Source organism: Leiobunum rupestre, chromosome 10, assembly GCF_980474605.1.
Source record: "Leiobunum rupestre chromosome 10, qqLeiRupe1.1.hap1, whole genome shotgun sequence".
Classification (NCBI taxonomy): domain Eukaryota; kingdom Metazoa; phylum Arthropoda; class Arachnida; order Opiliones; family Sclerosomatidae; genus Leiobunum; species Leiobunum rupestre.
Window position 1 is genome coordinate 57,604,410 of NC_143393.1, and position 19,786 is coordinate 57,624,195.

General features: G+C 34.6%; 1 protein-coding gene across 1 annotated transcript in view; it reads left to right on the plus strand.

The window, feature by feature from the left end:
- The window catches only part of LOC149926271 (protein O-mannosyl-transferase TMTC2-like), a 297,023-nt gene that overhangs the window by 231,498 nt on the left and 45,739 nt on the right, over positions 1 to 19,786 (plus strand). Inside the window, exon 6 of the mRNA XM_090160875.1 lies at positions 9,758 to 9,872. Coding sequence (XP_090017001.1) covers positions 9,758 to 9,872 — 115 coding nt within the window. The remainder of the gene's footprint in view (positions 1 to 9,757; positions 9,873 to 19,786) is intronic.

The window sequence follows — 19,786 nt, forward strand, 5'->3', positions numbered from 1 at the left end:
CCATTTTGAAGGTGTAGATTTCTTAGTAAAACGGGAGGGTTAACAGTTTCAATCGTCTGTTTGCGGATTTTAATTATTTTCAAATGATTAAGAAATTATTTGCACGTTAAAAATGGTTATCTGCCAAGGAAGAGCGAAAATTGTTTATTTTATTCGATAGCGAAGGTAATTGTAAAAAGGATGACCGCCAAGGGCTAACTTTGATAAGCTTTGTTAACTTCTTTTCCTAGATATTTCTGTCGTAATTTGATATTTTATTTAAATAACCCGGCCTTAGAATCTTATCTGGCTTTGTTTAGGGCCCATTTAAAATTTTAAAGCATAAATCTAATACGTTTTGTAGCTTTGACGAGATTACCAACAAAATGGCTACCTATTTAGTAGCTACGCGCGAAATGGTTTTAATTTTTGATCGTCCTCCCAGTTTCCTTGGAGACCATAGGCCCCTCCCTTCGGTGCAAACTATGTATTTTCACAAAACATTTTTTTTCCAAAATCTTCGAAATCTGACAAATAAATATTCTAAGTTTTACATATTTCGCGTTATTCTATATTATTCCTTTTTTTACTTGAATTGAACGACAAAAACATAACGTCGAAATTTTAATTATTTCTTTTACTCTGACAAAGATTTGTGTCTCTTTACTTTCCAGTCGAATGATCATTAAAATTCCGAACGTCAGTTTCAGCATCTTTACCCGTATCGAGGAGGTCTAACGAGGCTTAAATTTCAGTTATTTTTCCCCCGAATGGAGTGCCCTCCCCTCTCTAATGAGACGCTGACCAAACCCCTTTCAACCAACCCCCTTCCCCCAAGCCCCTTTCCCCCAAACACCAATTGGGAGCAACCGATAAATAAAAGCAAAAGAGTATTTTGGGGGGCCAATTTTCTTTCTTTAGCTGGAGCTTCGATTTTCCCTTTTAAGGCTGCTAAGGTGGCTTCTTTCTTCTCTAACGGTCTAAGCTCGTCGTTAGGCTTTGATTCGCCCGAATTTCTCGGCTCAGACTTTCCCGCGCTACTTTTCCTTTTCACTTTTGGGTTTTTCCCTTTGTTTCACTTAAAGGGAATATGAAGTGCTTGGAAAATTATTTATTGGGGGTTATCGTTATTGTTCGGGTTACTTGTTGTGGGGAATCGTTATTCTACGGGGTATTTATTGTGGGGGATCGTTATTTTTCGGGTTACTTGTTGTGGGGAATCGTTATTCTACGGGGTATTTATTGTGGGGGATCGTTATTGTTCGGGTTATTTGTTGTGGTAGATCGTTAATCTTCGGGGTAGTTATTCTGTGGAATCGTTATTGTTTTGGATCGTTATATTTCGGGGTAGTTATTCTGTGGAATCGTTATTGTGGGGGATCGTTATATTTCGGGGTGGTTATTCTGTGGAATCGTTATTGTGGGGGATCGTTATATTTCGGGGTGGTTATTCTGTGGAATCGTTATTGTGGGGGATCGTTATTCTACGGGGTATTTATTGTGGGGGATCGTTATTGTTCGGGTTATTTGTTGTGGTAGATCGTTAATCTTCGGGGTAGTTATTCTGTGGAATCGTTATTGTTTTGGATCGTTATATTTCGGGGTAGTTATTCTGTGGAATCGTTATTGTGGGGGATCGTTATATTTGGGGGTGGTTATTCTGTGGAATCGTTATTGTGGGGGATCGTTATATTTCGGGGTAGTTATTGTGGGTGATCGTTATTTTTCGGGGTATTTATTGTGGGGGATCGTTATTGTTCGGGTTATTTGTTGTGGTAGATCGTTAATCTTCGGGGCAGTTATTGTGGGGGATCGTTATTCTTCGGGGTATTTATTGGGAGGGGGTAGTTATTGTTGGGGGTCGTTATTGTTCGGGATATTTTTTATGGGGAGTAGTTATTGTGCGTTTCAAACTACATAAATTCATCGTTTCAAACTACATAAATTCATCGTTTCAAACTCCAAAAATTCATCGTTTCAAACTACAAAAATTCATCGTTTCAAACTACAAAAATTCATCGTTTCAAACTACAAAAATTCATCGTTTCAAACTACATAAATTCATCGTTTCAAACTACATAAATTCATCGTTTCAAACTACATAAATTCATCGTTTCAAACTACATAAATTCATCGTTTCAAACTACATAAATTCATCGTTTCAAACTACGTATAATAATGGTTTCAACTACATATAACTACGGATTCAAACTACGTATAATTGTGGTTTCAAACTACATAAATGAATGGATTCTAACTGCGTATAATTGTAGTTTAAAACTATACGGATAATTTTTCTGCTTCTTAAAATATCGAATTTCGATTCGAAAATAAGTATTGTGGTCTCGATCTATCAAAATATCTGAGACGGATCTGGCTTAAGATATTTCTAGTTTGAAAATTTAATTTATATATATATATTTTTTTTAGAAATAAGGCAATTCCAATAAATATACAACAACTAGTGTTGTAAGTCGGAAAATGTTCCTTTATTTTCCGGAAAATAAAAAAAAATTAATTCCATGATTAGTCTAATATTGTTTACAAATTTAAATAAAGCGGCATTTTCGCCCTATTTTTTTCGAATCTAAAAGTAAAACTAAACATCTACACTAGCTTTAAAATGATAAACATTTTAACACTTAATCTTTTGTAGTATGGTAACTGTTATTAGACTTTTTATATCGATAAAACGTTTTAAAAAAAATGAAAAACCCTTAAAAAGTAATTTATGATTAAATTTTTTAATTTTTACGATTTTCGGAATATTTTCGCATTTTAATGCATTTTATTTTTCCGGAAAATCAAAAACACTACATACAACCGACTAGACCAACTCATTTATTGTTCTAAATCGGAATAATTTCGACAATTCTAATCGTTGGTCTTTTTAGGAAGTTTTAAAATACTTTAAATCTACTAATTTCGTTTTGTTCAAAGCGACGCGCGCGTTGATGAGGGAAAAAAGGCAGAACAAGAAAATGGACCCAAAAAAAGCAGTGCCCCGGTTCCGACTGAAAGGAACGTTCGACGAAAGGGCCAAGAAGGGGAAGCCCACCCCCTCTCGCGGACAAAAAAGGCATTGCATGCAAAATAAAAAAATCTTCAGACAAAAAACTAATGCCATTTCGTACAGCTTTAATTGAATTTTTTTCTTCTCTATCTCATCTTTTTTTCTTCTTCTTACATCTTGCCGGAAAGAATGGAGACAGAAAAAATGTAAAAAAGGAAGGAAATTCTTTGGAGGGATTCGATACGCCATGTCGAACTCATTTAGACCTAATTAGATGAATTTTCTTCCGAGTCCAATTGCTTTTTCTATACGCCTTTTTTGTGACTAGTCGCGCAGTTTTAAGATCTATTACTTCCCATAGTTACTTTTCTTAAGGAATGCCTGTCCGCTGTTCACACTCGAACAATGTTCTTTGTAGACGAAAATTACCGTTCGATCCCAGTTAGATACGTTGGGTGAAAATTCTGGATAACTCCTTAAGCTTGTTTTCCACTAGCGCGCGTCATAATCTTATTTTCTTTACGCGCGTAAAAATGTTTGAACGTTTCAAAGCTGAGAAACACGTCGTTGCGCGCGCCAGTGGAAAACAAGCTTTACGCGTTTAATAATTAAATAAAATTAATAATTTCGCGAATTAAATAAAATCAAAAGTCAATTTTTTTTAGCCAGAGATTCCAACAGTTTATTATTTTTTCTGATATCGGCCTATTTCCGAGTAAAGCCAAAGTTCCTACACAGTACCGATGAGCCCCAAAAAGGCGAAACCGGTCTACTGTTGGAATCTCTGGCTACAATTTTGACTTTTGATGTAACTATCTTAACGTTGGATTTCAACGGAAACCCGAACGTAAAGATGTCTGCTGAATAGCGACCGCCATGCAATAATTGGTGAAGAATTTCACTATAAGTTGCAATGGACTGCTCACATATAGGGGAATCTGGATGTTTATTAAATAAAATCATTTTGGGCCTTCTGTCTAAAAGGTAACTAATTATTAAATAAAATCATTTTGGGCCTTCTGTCTAAAAGGTAACTAAAGTGGTTTTCCCAATTTATTTATATATTTATTGCGTTTACCAGGGCCCCCAGAGGTCCTATAATTCCTATAAAATCCTATATTTTTAAAACGGTCCTATAACATCCTAAATTTATAGCAAAATCCATAAAAAGTCCTGTAACATCCTATATTTTTTGCAAAAGACCTACAACATCCTACATTTTTAGTAAAATCCCCAAAGACTTACAACATCCTATATTTTTAGCAAAATCCCCAAAAAGTTTTAGAACATCTTAAATTTATAGCAAAATCCCCAGAATGTCCTATAACATCCTATATTTTTAGCAAAATCCCCAAAAGGTTCTATAACATCCTAAATTTTTAGCAAAATCCCCAAAATGTCCTATAACATCCTATATTTTTGGCAAAATCCCCAAAAAGACCTATAACATCCTATATTTTTAGCAAAATCCCCAAAAAGTTTTTGAACATCTTAAATTTATAGCAAAATCCCCAGAATGTCCTATAACATCCTTTATTTTTAGCAAAATCCCCAAAAGGTTCTATAACATCCTAAATTTGTAGCAAAATCCCCAAAATGTCCTATAACATCCTATATTTTTGGCAAAATCCCCAAAAAGACCTATAACATCCTATATTTTTAGCAAAATCCCCAAAAAGTTTTAGAACATCTTAAATTTATAGCAAAATCCCCAGAATGTCCTATAACATCCTTTATTTTTAGCGAAATCCCCAAAAGGTTCTATAACATCCTAAATTTTTAGCAAAATCCCCAAAATGTCCTATAACATCCTATATTTTTGGCAAAATCCCCAAAAAGACCTATAACATCCTATATTTTTAGCAAAATCCCCAAAAAGTTTTAGAACATCTTAAATTTATAGCAAAATCCCCAGAATGTCCTATAACATCCTTTATTTTTAGCAAAATCCCCAAAAGGTTCTATAACATCCTAAATTTTTAGCAAAATCCCCAAAATGTCCTATAACATCCTATATTTTTGGCAAAATCCCCAAAAAGACCTATAACATCCTATATTTTTAGCAAAATCCCCAAAAAGTTTTAGACCATCTTAAATTTATAGCAAAATCCCCAGAATGTCCTATAACATCCTTTATTTTTAGCAAAATCCCCAAAAGGTTCTATAACATCCTAAATTTTTTGCAAAATCCCCAAAATGTCCTATAACATCCTATATTTTTGGCAAAATCCCCAAAAAGACCTATAACATCCTATATTTTTAGCAAAATCCCCAAAAAGACCTATAACATCCTATATTTATAGCAAAATCCCCAGAATGTCCTATAACATCCTTTATTTTTAGCAAAATCCCCAAAAGGTTCTATAACATCCTAAGTTTTTAGCAAAATCCCCAAAATGTCCTATAACATCCTATATTTTTGGCAAAATCCCCAAAAAGACCTATAACATCCTATATTTTTAGCAAAATCCCCAAAAAGTTTTAGAACATCTTAAATTTATAGCAAAATCCCCAGAATGTCCTATAACATCCTTTATTTTTAGCAAAATCCCCAAAAGGTTCTATAACATCCTAAATTTTTAGCAAAATCCCCAAAATGTCTTATAACATCCTATATTTTTGGCAAAATCCCCAAAAAGACCTATTACATCCTATATTTTTAGCAAAATCCCCAAAAAGTTTTAGAACATCTTAAATTTATAGCAAAATCCCCAAAATGTCCTATAACATCCTTTATTTTTAGCAAAATCCCCAAAAAGACCTGTAACATCCTATATTTTTTGCAAAAGACCTATAACATCCTACATTTTTAGTAAAATCCCCAAAGACTTACAACATCCTATATTTTTGGCAAAATCCCCAAAAAGACCTACAACTCCTATAATTTTAGCAAGCTCCTCAAAAAGTCGTATAACATCCTATATTTTAGTAAAATCTCCCAAAAGTCCTATAACAACCTATAATTTTAATATTTTGCCCATTACAAATCCCATCACTCAGTTAAATTGCTAGATTTAGCTATAGGATAAATTCCTATACCAAGTCATTCTAGTCTATACTTTTGTTATTATTACCATGGTAAGCTACTAGTAATATTTTTGTGATAAAATTGTTAAATAATTTCTATTTTTTTTAAAGATTTATTTCACTAAATATAGATTTGGTTTTTAAATGCATATAGTAAGTAAATTAAATAGCAGTATATAGTCCTATAATATCATATAATTTTAAAACAGTCCTATAAAGTCGTATATTTTTAGAAATATAATATTATTTTTCCTATAAAAGAATTGAAGATTTGAGTACTTCAAAATTGTTTCACGAGTTGATGACAGAATCCGGAATAACACTAAAATTAATATTTTATAGTCAATTGGTATAATATAGTCAACAACCTGGTAAAATTGAAATTTGTGTCACAATCACCTCGAAATTAACTCAAGCTCGCAAGGAAAAACGTGCTTTCTAATATCTATAGATAATTTATCTTTTGCGGTGCAATTTTGAGTCATTCTTGTGGAATTTTCAGATATCTGAAGATAGTCAGCTAGTCAGATCAAGTTCATATTTTCTATTTCCCTCACCCAACAATCTGTTTTCAAAATATACAGTATATCTGATAAATTATTCCAAGTAACTGATCTGATCTGATCATTTCACCATATTTAGTTTGTTGATCTGATCTGATCATTTCACCATATTTAGTTTGTTGATCTGATCTGATCATTTCACCATATTTAGTTTGTTGATCTGATCTGATCATCTCACTATATTTAGTTTGTAGATCTGATCATTTCACCATATTTAGTTTGTTGATCTGATCTGATCATTTCTCCATATTTAGTTTGTTTATCTGATCTGATCATTTCACCATATTAAGTTTGTTTATCTTATCATTTCACCATATTTAGTTTGTTGATCTGATCTGATCATTTCACCATATTTAGTTTGTTGATCTGATCTGATCATTTCACCATATTTAGTTTGTTGATCTGATCTGATCATCTCACTATATTTAGTTTGTTGATCTGAACTGTTCATCCCACCAGAATCAGTTTAGTGAACAGTAATTAAATCTTTGAAAGACATTTAATTGTAGAATATATAAAATAGAGAACTGTGGATAATCTGGAATCTGCTCGCCTTCTGATTACAATGAATTCAAATTAGTTTCATGCTAAAATACCTAGTTTTCAATTTGAACAATATTTACTGATCTGATAATATCAAAGCGTAAATACAAATAATCTGATATCTGAACTATGTAAGTCAAACTACAATGGGACCAAATATTATTGACTCTTCTATGTAAATTAAAACGGCTAGTCGCGGAAATAAGCTAGAGTGTTAAATACGTAACTTGCGGGATTCTTTGTAAAAAAACCAAAGAAACTACTTGCTCAGATAATTATGTGAAGTGTTGGAATACGTTCAACCTATTCTCTGAGATATTTGTGTATCCGCTAAGCTAATAAATTCAAAGGCTTATTGACGTTGCTATATTAAGTCACGTGTTACACCATCCGGCCTTCGATAGACATCAAACTGTTACTTTTTTACTACATTGAGCGCCGAAGTGAAAAAAATGAGCCTAATCCCACCGAATGTCTTTTTTAATTTATTTATTTTTAAAGCGATGGTTCGGTAATCTTCATTCTCTTTTCGCGAAAGCGAGCCGCCAAAATGATCGCTGCAATTTGGAGACCACGCCTGTTTCTAATTAAAATTGATCCATTGAAGGAATTTCGATAATTTAGCTCAGCTTCTCTCGCTGCCATCCGTTTTATCTACAAAGTAAACGACCGTCGGGGGCTTAGTTACCCCTTCCCCTTCCCCCCGGCCTTTATACTAGCAATGGGCACTTTTACGAAACGCACGCTCACCTCGCCAGCTCCGTTAACGACGAAATAAGAACGCGGCTCACTCACTCGGCTCATTTTGACTTCCTCGCGAGAGGCCGCTCCATTATGAGAGGAGCGTGCCCCTTCGCCGCTCCGTACGCTATATAGCGAGGCTGTTTGCTCAATAGAGCGTTTTAATTATAGTACCGTTATTTCGTTGGGTTAGGGCGCAAACTCCATTATTGGACTACTCGATGTCTTTGAAAATTTCGGGCCGAATCGATTTGAGGGAAGCGAGCCTAGTTTGCCTTCTAATCCCGCGCGCAGTCGAACCAAGAACGCCAAATACCATCCTATTCTCTCGCTCGCGTAAATGGATGGAGTTTGAACCCCCCTGACACCGACAGAACTTGGCTGGGAATCAATACATTATATCATGCCTCGAGAGACGAGACAATATGGAGGAGTTTATCGGGACAATGGCCATTTGAAGATTTGTAATTGATAGGTATACACGCGTCGTCGAACCTAATAGAACTGTATGCCCATTCTTTTGTTTTTCATTTATCAAGTGCTTTTGCAAATATACCATATTTGCCATGGCATATTTTTTAGATTAACCCAGGGCCCCCAGAGGTCCTGTAATGGGGTAGTAGCATTTGTTCGAATTTCCATCGCAAAAATAGTGTTTTGTTTATTTCAATCGGAAAAATAGTGTTTTGTTTATTTCAATCGGAAAAATAGTGTTTTGTTTATTTCAATCGCAAAAATAGTGTTTTGTTTATTTCAATCGCAAAAATAGTGTTTCGGTTATTTCCATCGCAAAAATAGAGCTTCGGTTATTTCCATCGCAAAAATAGAGCTGCGGTTATTTCCATCGCAAAAATAGCGTTTCGTTTATTTCCATCGCAAAAATAGTGTTTCGTTTATTTCCATCGCAAAAATAGCGTTTCGTTTATTTCCATCGCAAAAATAGTGTTTCGTTTATTTCCATCGCAAAAATTGGATGGGTCTGGTGTTAATTCAGAGTTGGCTTTGATTAGGTTAGGTTAAATAGATTAGATTAGGTTAGGTGTCTGTTTTCATTGGAATTTAGGTTAGATTGAAGTTCCACAATTATTCATGTGAAGATTAAAAAAACCCGCACGTAAAAAAGCCGATATTGGCCGATACCGGTATTAGTAAAATATTTTCAGAAAATTATTTTAAATTAAGAAAATTTTCGATTAACTAACTAATGATAATATTTTATTTGATTTGCTGCGCCACGTACGCCTGACTTCAGAAGCTAGGTTATACCTTTTTCTTAGACCGGGAGTTACGACTCACGAGTGTAAACAAATAAAAAACAACGATATTCTATTCGTGATATAAAATATGTATCACGAAAAATGAAAATATATTCGTATATGCTCCTGCAAACATTTTTCATGAAAAATTAGAATAAAATGGTATGACAGTGTACTGAACCGTCTTTTGCAATGATTTTATCATATACAGTACTGTTATGATAGTTAACTTTGTTAATATCGGCCGGCCGCTATTTTGTCCGATTTTACCGTCGATATATCGACCACGAATAGCCGATATATCGTCCGATATTACCGCCGATATATCAACCACGAATAGCCGATATATCGACCGGCCGCTATATCGTCCGATATTACCGCCGATATATCAAACACGAATAGCCGATATATCGTCCGGCCACTATATCGTACGATTTTACCGCCGATATATCGACCACGAATAGCCGATATATTGACCGGCCGCTATATCGTCCAATTTTACCGCCGATATATCGACCACGAATAGCCGATATTATATCGATATTATATCGGCGGTACCCGTATCGTTGCATCCCTACTGATGACGGAACTTTTCTTCAATAATAATAATAAAAATAATTTGTTTTCCTTTGCAGCTTATGGTAACCTGGCGAACATTCTGAGCGCCAGAGGGCGCAAAGCCGAAGCGGAATGGGCCTACAAGAAATCTCTAAGTTACAGATCCAACATGGCCGATGTTCACTACAACCTGTAAGTGTCACCAAACCATTTATTTTTAATTTATTAGTCATCGAATTCATTTAAATCTACCGTATTTTCTTTTGGGGGATCAACTTTGTATTTTATTGTGGCGCCATCTACGTGAGGTTTTCGAATGCGAATACTATTTAAGATTTGTAGAATTTTAGGAAAAATAAATTACGCACTAAACTTAACTATTTTTCGATAATAACGTTTTATTGCGCGTCAATACTACATTTTAAGTCTGGCACCTAGTGGCAATAAAATTTTTAAAATTTAAATATTTGTTTTGTGAAATTTTATTATCACAACCTTAATTATTATTAATATACACTGAAATTTAACTTTTACATTAAATAGACACTTATTACATATATTTAATGTACATATTTCAACGTATAGAAAATTAGGGTGGTAATTACATCAGGGTTCGTACACGACCTGGAATACCTGGAAAAGTCAGGGAATTTGAAAATTTTTCCAAAAGGTCAGGGGAAAGTCAGGGAATTTGAAAATTATTCCCAATGTTCAGGGAATAGTCAGGGAATTTGAAAATTATTCCCAATGTTCAGGGAATAGTCAGGGAAATTTAAAATGGTCCAAAAAAAGGGAATTTAAAAATGACCCCTAAACAAATCCGGCAATCAAATTTTTGAAAGATGTATTAAAAATACTTAATTAACATTTTTCAAGATTTTACCTCAAAACATAAATGTATTCTACAATAATGGTCAGGGAAATTTGGTAATTTAATCAGGGAAAACCTGGAAATGTCAGGGAATTTAATTCCAGAAATTTTGTACGAACTCTGTACATTGAAAAATGTCACCAAAATAGAATCTGATTAAAATAACAAGTAAGCCAAATTGACTTCACCTTGTATAAGTAGAATTTGCAATTTGATATTCATTTTTGATTAGAAACATTTATACGCTAAACTTTGAAATAAACTTTTTTATTTCGAAAAGACTCCGAAATTGAAAGTCCTTTTCCATTGGTAATTTCGCAATTTCGTTCGCCGTCCACCAGGCGGCGTTGAACTCCATCGTTTCTTCGTGGATGCGAGCTCTAGTTTGGAATTCAAACTATTAAATGGCCGGGCTATTATCCCAACAACGGAAACTAGAATTTTTACGACTGCGTAATCGTTATCGTCGACAACGACGAAAATCGTCCCAAAATTTCTCGGTAATAAAAATCTCTCGCTCGGAATTTAACGTTCGTCGCGCCATCTATATCACGCCACTGCAAATAGTTTATTCGTTTCCATGGCGATATACACTCCGCCATAGCCTTCTCTCTATTTAATAACGGCTGGACGCGTTTTTCTTTTTATTTCCGTCTTTAACGACGACTTTAGGAAGATTCGGAGGGTAACTGCCAACGCGGCTGCTAGATGGCGCTGTCGGGCCGCGTAACGAAATGGCGGCGTGACCGGCACCGTAAAATAGCGCTCCGCTCTCCCCCGTTAATAGCTTGAGTAAACGCGGCGAAAATTTTATCACCCAAAGGGAATTATAGTCGCGACTGACCCCGTAAGAAACACCCCGAAGTACGCGGCTTTTCGTCGACTTCCGACACTTTTCGCTCTCTATTTATAGATGGCGCTTCACGCCTCGCGTTCTATTCAAAACAGCTTCGAGTTACGTATTGCGGCCGCCAACTGGCGCCTGTTACGTATTGCCTTGACTGACGCTCTTCGGACGGCGTTTCTGTGGCCCCGAGGCGCTGGGCATTTCACCAAATTGAAGCTCGTATTATGGCCATTGCCGTATACAATTTTTATTCAAATAGATCGTGTTTTATTTTATATTTACATTTGAATAGATGCTCTGGTGCGTAAAAAGTTTTGGCAATTTTTCAGTCAATAGTTAATTATATCAAAAGTCGGAGATTCCAACAGTAGACCGGTTTCGATATTACGAAACTAACATGATTAAAATTCTTCATTTATAGGGCACCCTGGTTTCAAATATAAGATTTACTGATATCGGCAGATTTACTTTTGGAATCTCTGGCTGAAATTTTGACTTTTGATATAACTATCTTAACGTTGGATGTCGGCTGTATAGCGACCGCCATTCAATTATTGGTAAAGATTTTCCCTATAAATTGCAATGGACTGCTCACGTATAAGGCATCCTGGATTTATATTAATAGTTATTTAGTTACAATTTTTTTAAAACAAAAGTTGGATTCAAGGAAAAAATTAGCTTGGAAATATTAAATCAAAATATTTTACTTTTACTTGTTTTGGTTATAGTACTAGTCCGTTCAAGCTATTTTCCTAGAGGAGCTCAAATATAATCACTCATATCCTTTTGATTAATGTTAACTCGTTTGTTCTGTGTTTAGCACCTTGCTCGCTGAAACTTCATATCCCTTGTTTCACTCGCTAAAATTTTAGCTATCTTGTCTCACTCGCTGAAAGTATAACTCTCCTGGCTTATTCGCTGAAACTATAGCTCCCTTGTCTCACTCGGAAATTTGGCTCTCTTTTCTCATTCGCTGAAACTATAGCTCCCTTGTCTCACTCGCTAAAATATTAGCTATCTTGTCATACTCGCTTCAAGTATAACTCTCCTGTCTCATTCGCTGAAACTATAGCTCTGATTTCTGCTCATAACACTCGCAGCGGCTCTAAAATGAGCGGAGCGTGGCCAACCCTGAAGGTGGCGAAGTAGGGGAGATGGTATGCGCAAACAATGGAGTCTTCGATGAAGGGCGCCTTAATTTTATACGGCGAGCGTTCATCTAAGCGCATTCTTTGAACTCAGTTCTCAACGACAGCCCGCTATTAAGCTACGCCGCGTCGCTCGTAAAACGTTTTGGAGAATCGCTAATTGTTGCTCGTCCAATATTGTTCCTAGCACGGACGCTAGGTGGCCTCCGACGAGCGACGGTAGTTTATATTGAACTTAAGAAAAGTCGTATAACGCTTTTACTGCCCTCTATGGCACGATGTCTTTTAATTAGTTTCTACGAAGTTAGGTGGCGCTACCGACTTATCATAAAATGGTGGCTGTACTACTCTAGATAAATCCGGTAGCGACTCCGGGATGACCTCAACCGCCTATTGTTCCTCCTAAAATATATGATATTTTTAGTTCTACTCTATAGATTAACTCGTTTATGACCGTACAAGTCTGTAATTACGATAAAATAAGGTAGAGTAGATCGCCATCTTATTATTAAAACTTTCAGCATAATACACTTTTATGGCTGTTGAAAAGTTGAAAACGGACTTCTAAAAATTATATAAAAATTAAATATAAAATGAAAAAAAAGTTTTCATACTTGTACATTTTATTAAATTTTGTACTGCCCAAATTCTATCGGAATAAACTCACTCACCAACGACTGATATTTTGTAATCCATTTTTTAAGCCCATAAATTTAGATAGAATTGTTTGGGTGTTTAGAACGTGAATATAACCTATAGATTTCACCTGAAAAATCTGGCATTCTTGGAATGCTCAGGGAATCTGAATATGGCTCTCAAAGTCAGATAATTGTTTTTGAAATTAGCATACACGTCAGGAAAAAGTCAGTGAATTTAATTTCGGTTGCAAATATGAAACGTTTACTAAAATATTGATTACAAATTGGAAACGTTTGACGTAAAATGTGTCAGGGAAAATCTCTACAAATGGCTAGGAAAAACCTGAGAAATCTGTGACAACCATGTTTTCCATAACGCTCACAACATTTTTCCATTCATTTTATTTGAATTTACTTTCTTGGTGGTTAAGATAGAAATTATTTACAAGTTAACGTTGAAGAAGCGTACCGAATTTATTTCATCCTTACAAGGCAATACAGCGTGAAGCTGTGAGAGCTCTTACCCCATCTAGTGGCAGCCATCCGTACTAAATCAAGATGATTGTTCGATTTTAATAGAAATATAACCTGCTTTATTTAGGTCGACAGGGTTGCCACACGTCAGGGAAATCAGGGAATCTAAAAATGCGACTAAAAAGTCAGGGAAAGGTCAGATAATTCTAAGAATTTGAAAAAGTCAATTTAGACACTAATAAACATTCAGAGTGCCCTATATGTGGGCAGTCCATTGCACTTTCTAGTGAAATTCTTCACCAATTATTGCATGGCGGTCGCTATTCATCGTAAAAGATGTCTGCGAAATTTTGACTTTTGATACAATTTTGACACTTTGTGAAGGTAATTTTACTCTAGATGTATGACAAACTCTATGATTATAATTTATTACCTTTAAAGTTCGGTTAATTTTTCCAACATTGTAATAACCTTTTTACTGAAATATAAATCCATTTAAATTTATTAACTACTGGGTCAAGTAAAATATAAAATAAAACTTTTGGCCCGCAAAAGTTAGGGAAAATCGGTAATGGTCAGGGAATTAGAGATATTTTGTGGCAACCCTGTGAAAAGTTTCAACATTGCTTGTTAATAATAGGTGTTTTTTTTACCGCCTGTTCTGGGTTTTTTGAGCAGGTTCAAAGGTCATTTTACTCCAATCCTATCTTGACGAAAAAAATGAGTTGGAGTAAGAAGGGAGTAGTTAGAGGTTAAAGGTTATTTATTTGTAGATGGCGACCGGTGGTGAGATCATCAATATAGGACTCAGTTTTCTTATTTATTTAATAATAATAACAATAATAATCATCTAGGCATTACCCAAGACACCCCCTTAGGTCTAAGTCATCAACCAACTTTTAAAGTCATTAAATAGCATTTAACAATTGGATATTCGTTATTAAAAGCTTGCCACATGTGAAGATGTTCAAAACCCGTTACGTTTTTGTGAAACGAAATTTAAGCATACGAATTTTCTATATAAGCTTGATTACTCACTCTACACCTCCTTTCGAGGAGGAGTAAAAAGTGTAACGTTTGAGCTCTGGAACGAGCGAACAAAATTCGGGACAGGGTAAATCTTACCCCGAGAACAGGCGAATAAAACGTTTAAGGGTAAAAAGTTTACACTTTTTATCCTTTGACAGGCGAAAAAAAACCACCTATTATCTCTTCGGTATATTCCCATTTAACAAAGAAATAATTGGGATAGTGAAATTTATTTAGTAGTAAGCGTTATCTCTCCAATCTGAATTTCGGTAGTTAAACTAACTAGACCAAGTGCATTTCGTCCCGGTGATAAATGAGCCTACTTCAAACAGGCCCCGTTTTAAGGGTAGAGTCTTCCCCTTACGGTGTTGATTTATAAGTTCAATTCGATGAAATGATCTCGATTAGGGAGCGTGTGAAAGTAGAAGGGGGATGCTAAATAGCTCCCGCAACTGCGTATTCGTCGTCGTGAGGAGATCGCGAGATAGCTTGGTTCCATCCTAATAGGATGGATTTTTCACTCCCAATATCTAATCCTAGAAGGAAGCTTCCCCGCACCCACTCCATTTAGAAGCAAAATATGCTCTTTGTTGAATCTTCTCTGCGCTGAACCAGATAAGAAGTCACCTCTCCCCTCGAATCCACTCTGCTACTCTTATTTATAATATCACGCCACTTCAGAATAGAAACGTTGTAACTCTGAATTTCGAAAAAATACACTTTTATTTTTAGAAAATATTTTAATTATTTTCATTGTTTCGTAAACTTTCCTTTATTTTATAGTAATTAGAGGTGTTATTTTTCCGGAAAAATTTCTCAGAAAAGTTTCCGGATTCCGCAAAACATAAAGTAAAAAAATAAACATATATTACTTTAAAAGGGTTTTTATTCTAAACTAGATTAGACGTTTAGTTTTACTTTTGGATTCGATTAAATGGGGCGAAAATGCCGATAAATATAAATTTTTAGAAAAATATTAGGCTAATCGTGGAATTTTTATTATTTTTTTCGCAAAATACGAAACAATTTCCCGAAAAAACGGGTCTCGATAATTTTCCACGAAACATTTCCGACTTACAACTCTAATAGTAACTAATTTAAAGTACGATATTAAATAATTAGGTGCTAATAAATCTATGTGACAAACTGGCAAAAAGCTTCGTATTGGTGGCTTGGCGCTAAAGTCCAAGTTCAGAACTCTAGTTTAGTAGGTACGATGTTTTCCTTCTCAGGTTGAGCGTTATTTATAATATAAACGAGCGATTAGGATTCTGGTTTTCAACAGAAATTCCCACTTTTTAAATCCTACACACCCCGTTTTTCCTAGAATCCATCCTTTATCGTATAAATCCTCTAGGTAGTTTTAAAGACCTATTTTCAGTTTTTTTATGACGTTTTCTATACAAACTATGATCCGATGCCGTACGGCTGGCGTAGATAAAGGTGTTTCCTGTTTTATACATTATTTCTGGCGTTCCTTCAGAGGTTTTAATCCCGCAACAATGTGTTCAATCGGATTATTTTACAATCCGCTACAGCTAGTCGCTTTTCAAGCCCTATTCGCACTAGCGAATTTATCAGCCCAACGTTAGACAACTGGGTTGGACGATGTAAATCTATCCGGTAAATATACCAAATCTAGATTATTAGAACTTTAAATAAATTGTCACGTGTTTCGTTATTCATGTACAGGGTGACCAGACTTCCTATATTTCCTATATTTTCCTGTATTTTTAATGCCTTCCTATATATAAATTCCTTTATTTTCACCTATTTTCCTATAAATTCCTATAATTTCACGCTCTTTTGAAAATGAAACAGCAATTGTAAGACGTGGCTGAAGAAGGACCTCGGTCCGAAAGCTCCCGAGTGATTTTAATTAAAATAAACCATGAAGTAGCGGATCTTTTGTTTTTAATAATTATTAATTTTTTGTACGTGTCATAGAAGATCTAGTTCTAACACTGCCAATTTCGAACAAAATCTAGAAATGTACGGGCATTGTAAATCTGCTAAGTGATCCAATAATGCAAGACAGCAGCGTACAAAACATTATCAACATTCTAGGTGATTAGAGTCAAAGAATACAGATATGCAGTAATTATCTTATTATTTTTCCTATATTTTCCTATTTAGTGTTCTATAATTTCATATAATTCGCCGGTTTAGTTTGCTATATTATCCTATAATTCGCTTCTAAAATTCCTATTTTCCTATAAAACTTTCGAAGCCTTTTCCTGGTCACCCTGCATGTAAGAAAAAGCTTGTTGAATTAGTTCATATGTATTTTTCAAATGATTGAAATCCGTCCAAATGATACTAGCGTTGTATTTGCATTTGTTGGATAAACTGTTTTTGTGACCACATTATTTACATAACTAAGTTAATTCTATGCAAAATAAATTCCAAAATTAATATTTCACACCTCCTACATATTTCCGAACACATATTCAACAAACATAATTGTATACTAACAAGGAGAGTACCCGAGGTGTTTATTGCCGATTTTGTTCGAAGTCGGGCGTAATGTAGACCAACATGAGATGTTAAATTTCCCAAAAGGAGACGTTGCCATGGCAATTGAAAATGTTTTTGAACACTTAAAACAAAAAAAATCTCCATTTAAAAAAGTATGGGATTTTCTCGGTTTCACGGAAATTTTTCGAAAATTTGAAAATCACGAAATTGGACCACATTTGCGTAAATTAGAACATATTTGGGGTAAAACTGTAACAATTTTTGGGTAAAATAAGGAAAAACTCTTATTTTGTTTTAAGTGACCAGTCAAACATTTTCGGGTGCCTTGGAAAATAGAAAGGGTAGTACAACATCTACTTTTGGGAAATTTCTTATCTCATATATGTCTACATTACGCCCGACTTTGAAACCAATCGGCAATACACACCTCGGATATTCTCCTTGTAAGTTTAATATTTTTCTGATTCATTTTCTAAGCTAGTTAACCTTCGAATTCGTTGTGATATTTATTGTCGAACATGTCGTGTAACTAATGTCGACTCGTGTGAATAGACCTTTTGCAGTTCGTGGAAGATAGAAAATTTATTATTTTCTTCGAACATCCTGGCGTTTTTAGGATTTCATTGTTGTTCGTTTTTACTCTTCTTATATTGCCGACTTAAATATATCTATAATAGTAAAAAAAAGGAGCTGAAACTTTTCATCGAGACGATTTATATTTTTCAATCTCCCCTTTTTCTAACGCCGGCCATTCCTTTTATACGGCCCGCCAATATAGCCGAAGACGTCATCCTAAAGATTTGAGAGGCAGTTTCTATACGCTTTCAGCTTTTCTAGCCACCTTCCGCGCAGTGTACTTTTCGGGACTTATTCGAACCAGCCAACATTTTAGATCAACTTCACCAACGCAGTTTTCACACCGAAAATATTTCTACGCATTGTAACCCAGCCACTTGAATTAATGGTTTTAAAAGTCGCTTGATGACTTAGGCCTAAGATGGTGCCTTGGGCTTTAGCCTAGTTGATTTTTATTATCCGCGTATTACTTTGCTTATCAATGTAAAATGTAAAATTTACTCTGCCTTAAAAAATATTTATAAACCTCATTTTCCCAATGTATCAATTTAAGGATATAATTTGAAAATAATTTTAATTTCGTAATACAGTATGGCTCGTTCATCTTGTTTTCACGAAGCTAAGCTTATATTCGGCGTTCGTCGCGTATTGCAGGAAAGCCGAAGTGAAGGATATTATTTGGGGCTGGGACTAGAAGAGTGCACTTTTGGGAAAAATAATTAAGGTTTTTAGTCGATAAAACCTCGCGGGTATTTCCCCTTTTCGTTTTAGCTGATTATTATTTGATTATTCTGCTTTCAACCAGTAATAAAATCCGCATTAGAAACAATAATTAGGTTTTTTAATTCTGTTTAGGCAAGAATCAGTTTGATCAGGTTTTATCTATAGGGTCGTCCCATATCTCCTGTCAAAATCTGCGAAACCTGGATAAATAAAGGATATTTAAAAAGGATGGGAAAAGTCAGGTCCTTAAAATAATATTTTAAAATTTAGTCAACCAAACCACGCATATTTTATCCTAGCAAAGTCAATTAAAACTGAATTTGTGTTTATACCATGTTCTTTATCCTAATTTACATGATTTTTTTCATATTACGTTCTTTAATCGACAATATTACCAAAAAACGTCGAAAGTTTAGATGTACTTTGGTGTGTACAGCCTGCACCTCTCACATGTACCCTCTACACGTTTTTGTCTATTACCAAAACGTTTTCAGGGAAGTTTGATATTTTCGAAAGATGTCTAAAAATGTTTTCGGCTCCTCCATTTGGTGGTCAGGTGTGCCCACTGACGCCCCTTTTAAAAAGATGTTTTTAAGAATTCCCAGGGTGTTTAAAGTTATCAAGATAGTTTCACTTTTAAGTCTTTTAAGAAGAAAATTTCTAATAAAGGTACTTCAGTATAATACCAATTTTGTGGCATGTACGATACGCCACTATTTTATCTGAAACGCTAACCCTTTGATTATTTTAGAAGATTTAATTTAATGAAAATTATATTAAATTACTAAACTACAAAAATAATCGTTTGAAACAGCTTTTATAATTTAATATTTTATAATTCTTCTTCAAAACAGCCTGGGAGGCCATCGTACCAATTTCTTCATGCCCTTTCCAAACAATGCTTATAAATGTTTTAGGTAAAAATATGGTACTAAATTATATAAAACTTTTAAATTTTAATTAAAATCATAAAAATAAAAAATAAATAATAAAAATCTGATTTAAATCAAAAAATCGATTTATTTGATTTTTTTTTAAATCAAAAAATCGATTTATTTGATTTTTTTTTAAATCAAAAAATCGATTTATTTGATTTTTTTTTAAATCAAAAAATCGATTTATTTGATTTTTTTTTAAATCAAAAAATCGATTTATTTGATTTTTTTTTAAATCAAAAAATGGCCAACCCTGCTCTCGGTTGATCAATTCTGTTCGAAAACCCAGTTGGGACCGAAAGACGAGTGTGAATGAGCCTTTGGCCAGGCGATGGGCCCTTTGAAACCGCCTTGGGAGGCCGGGATCGTCCCTGAAATCTACAAGGT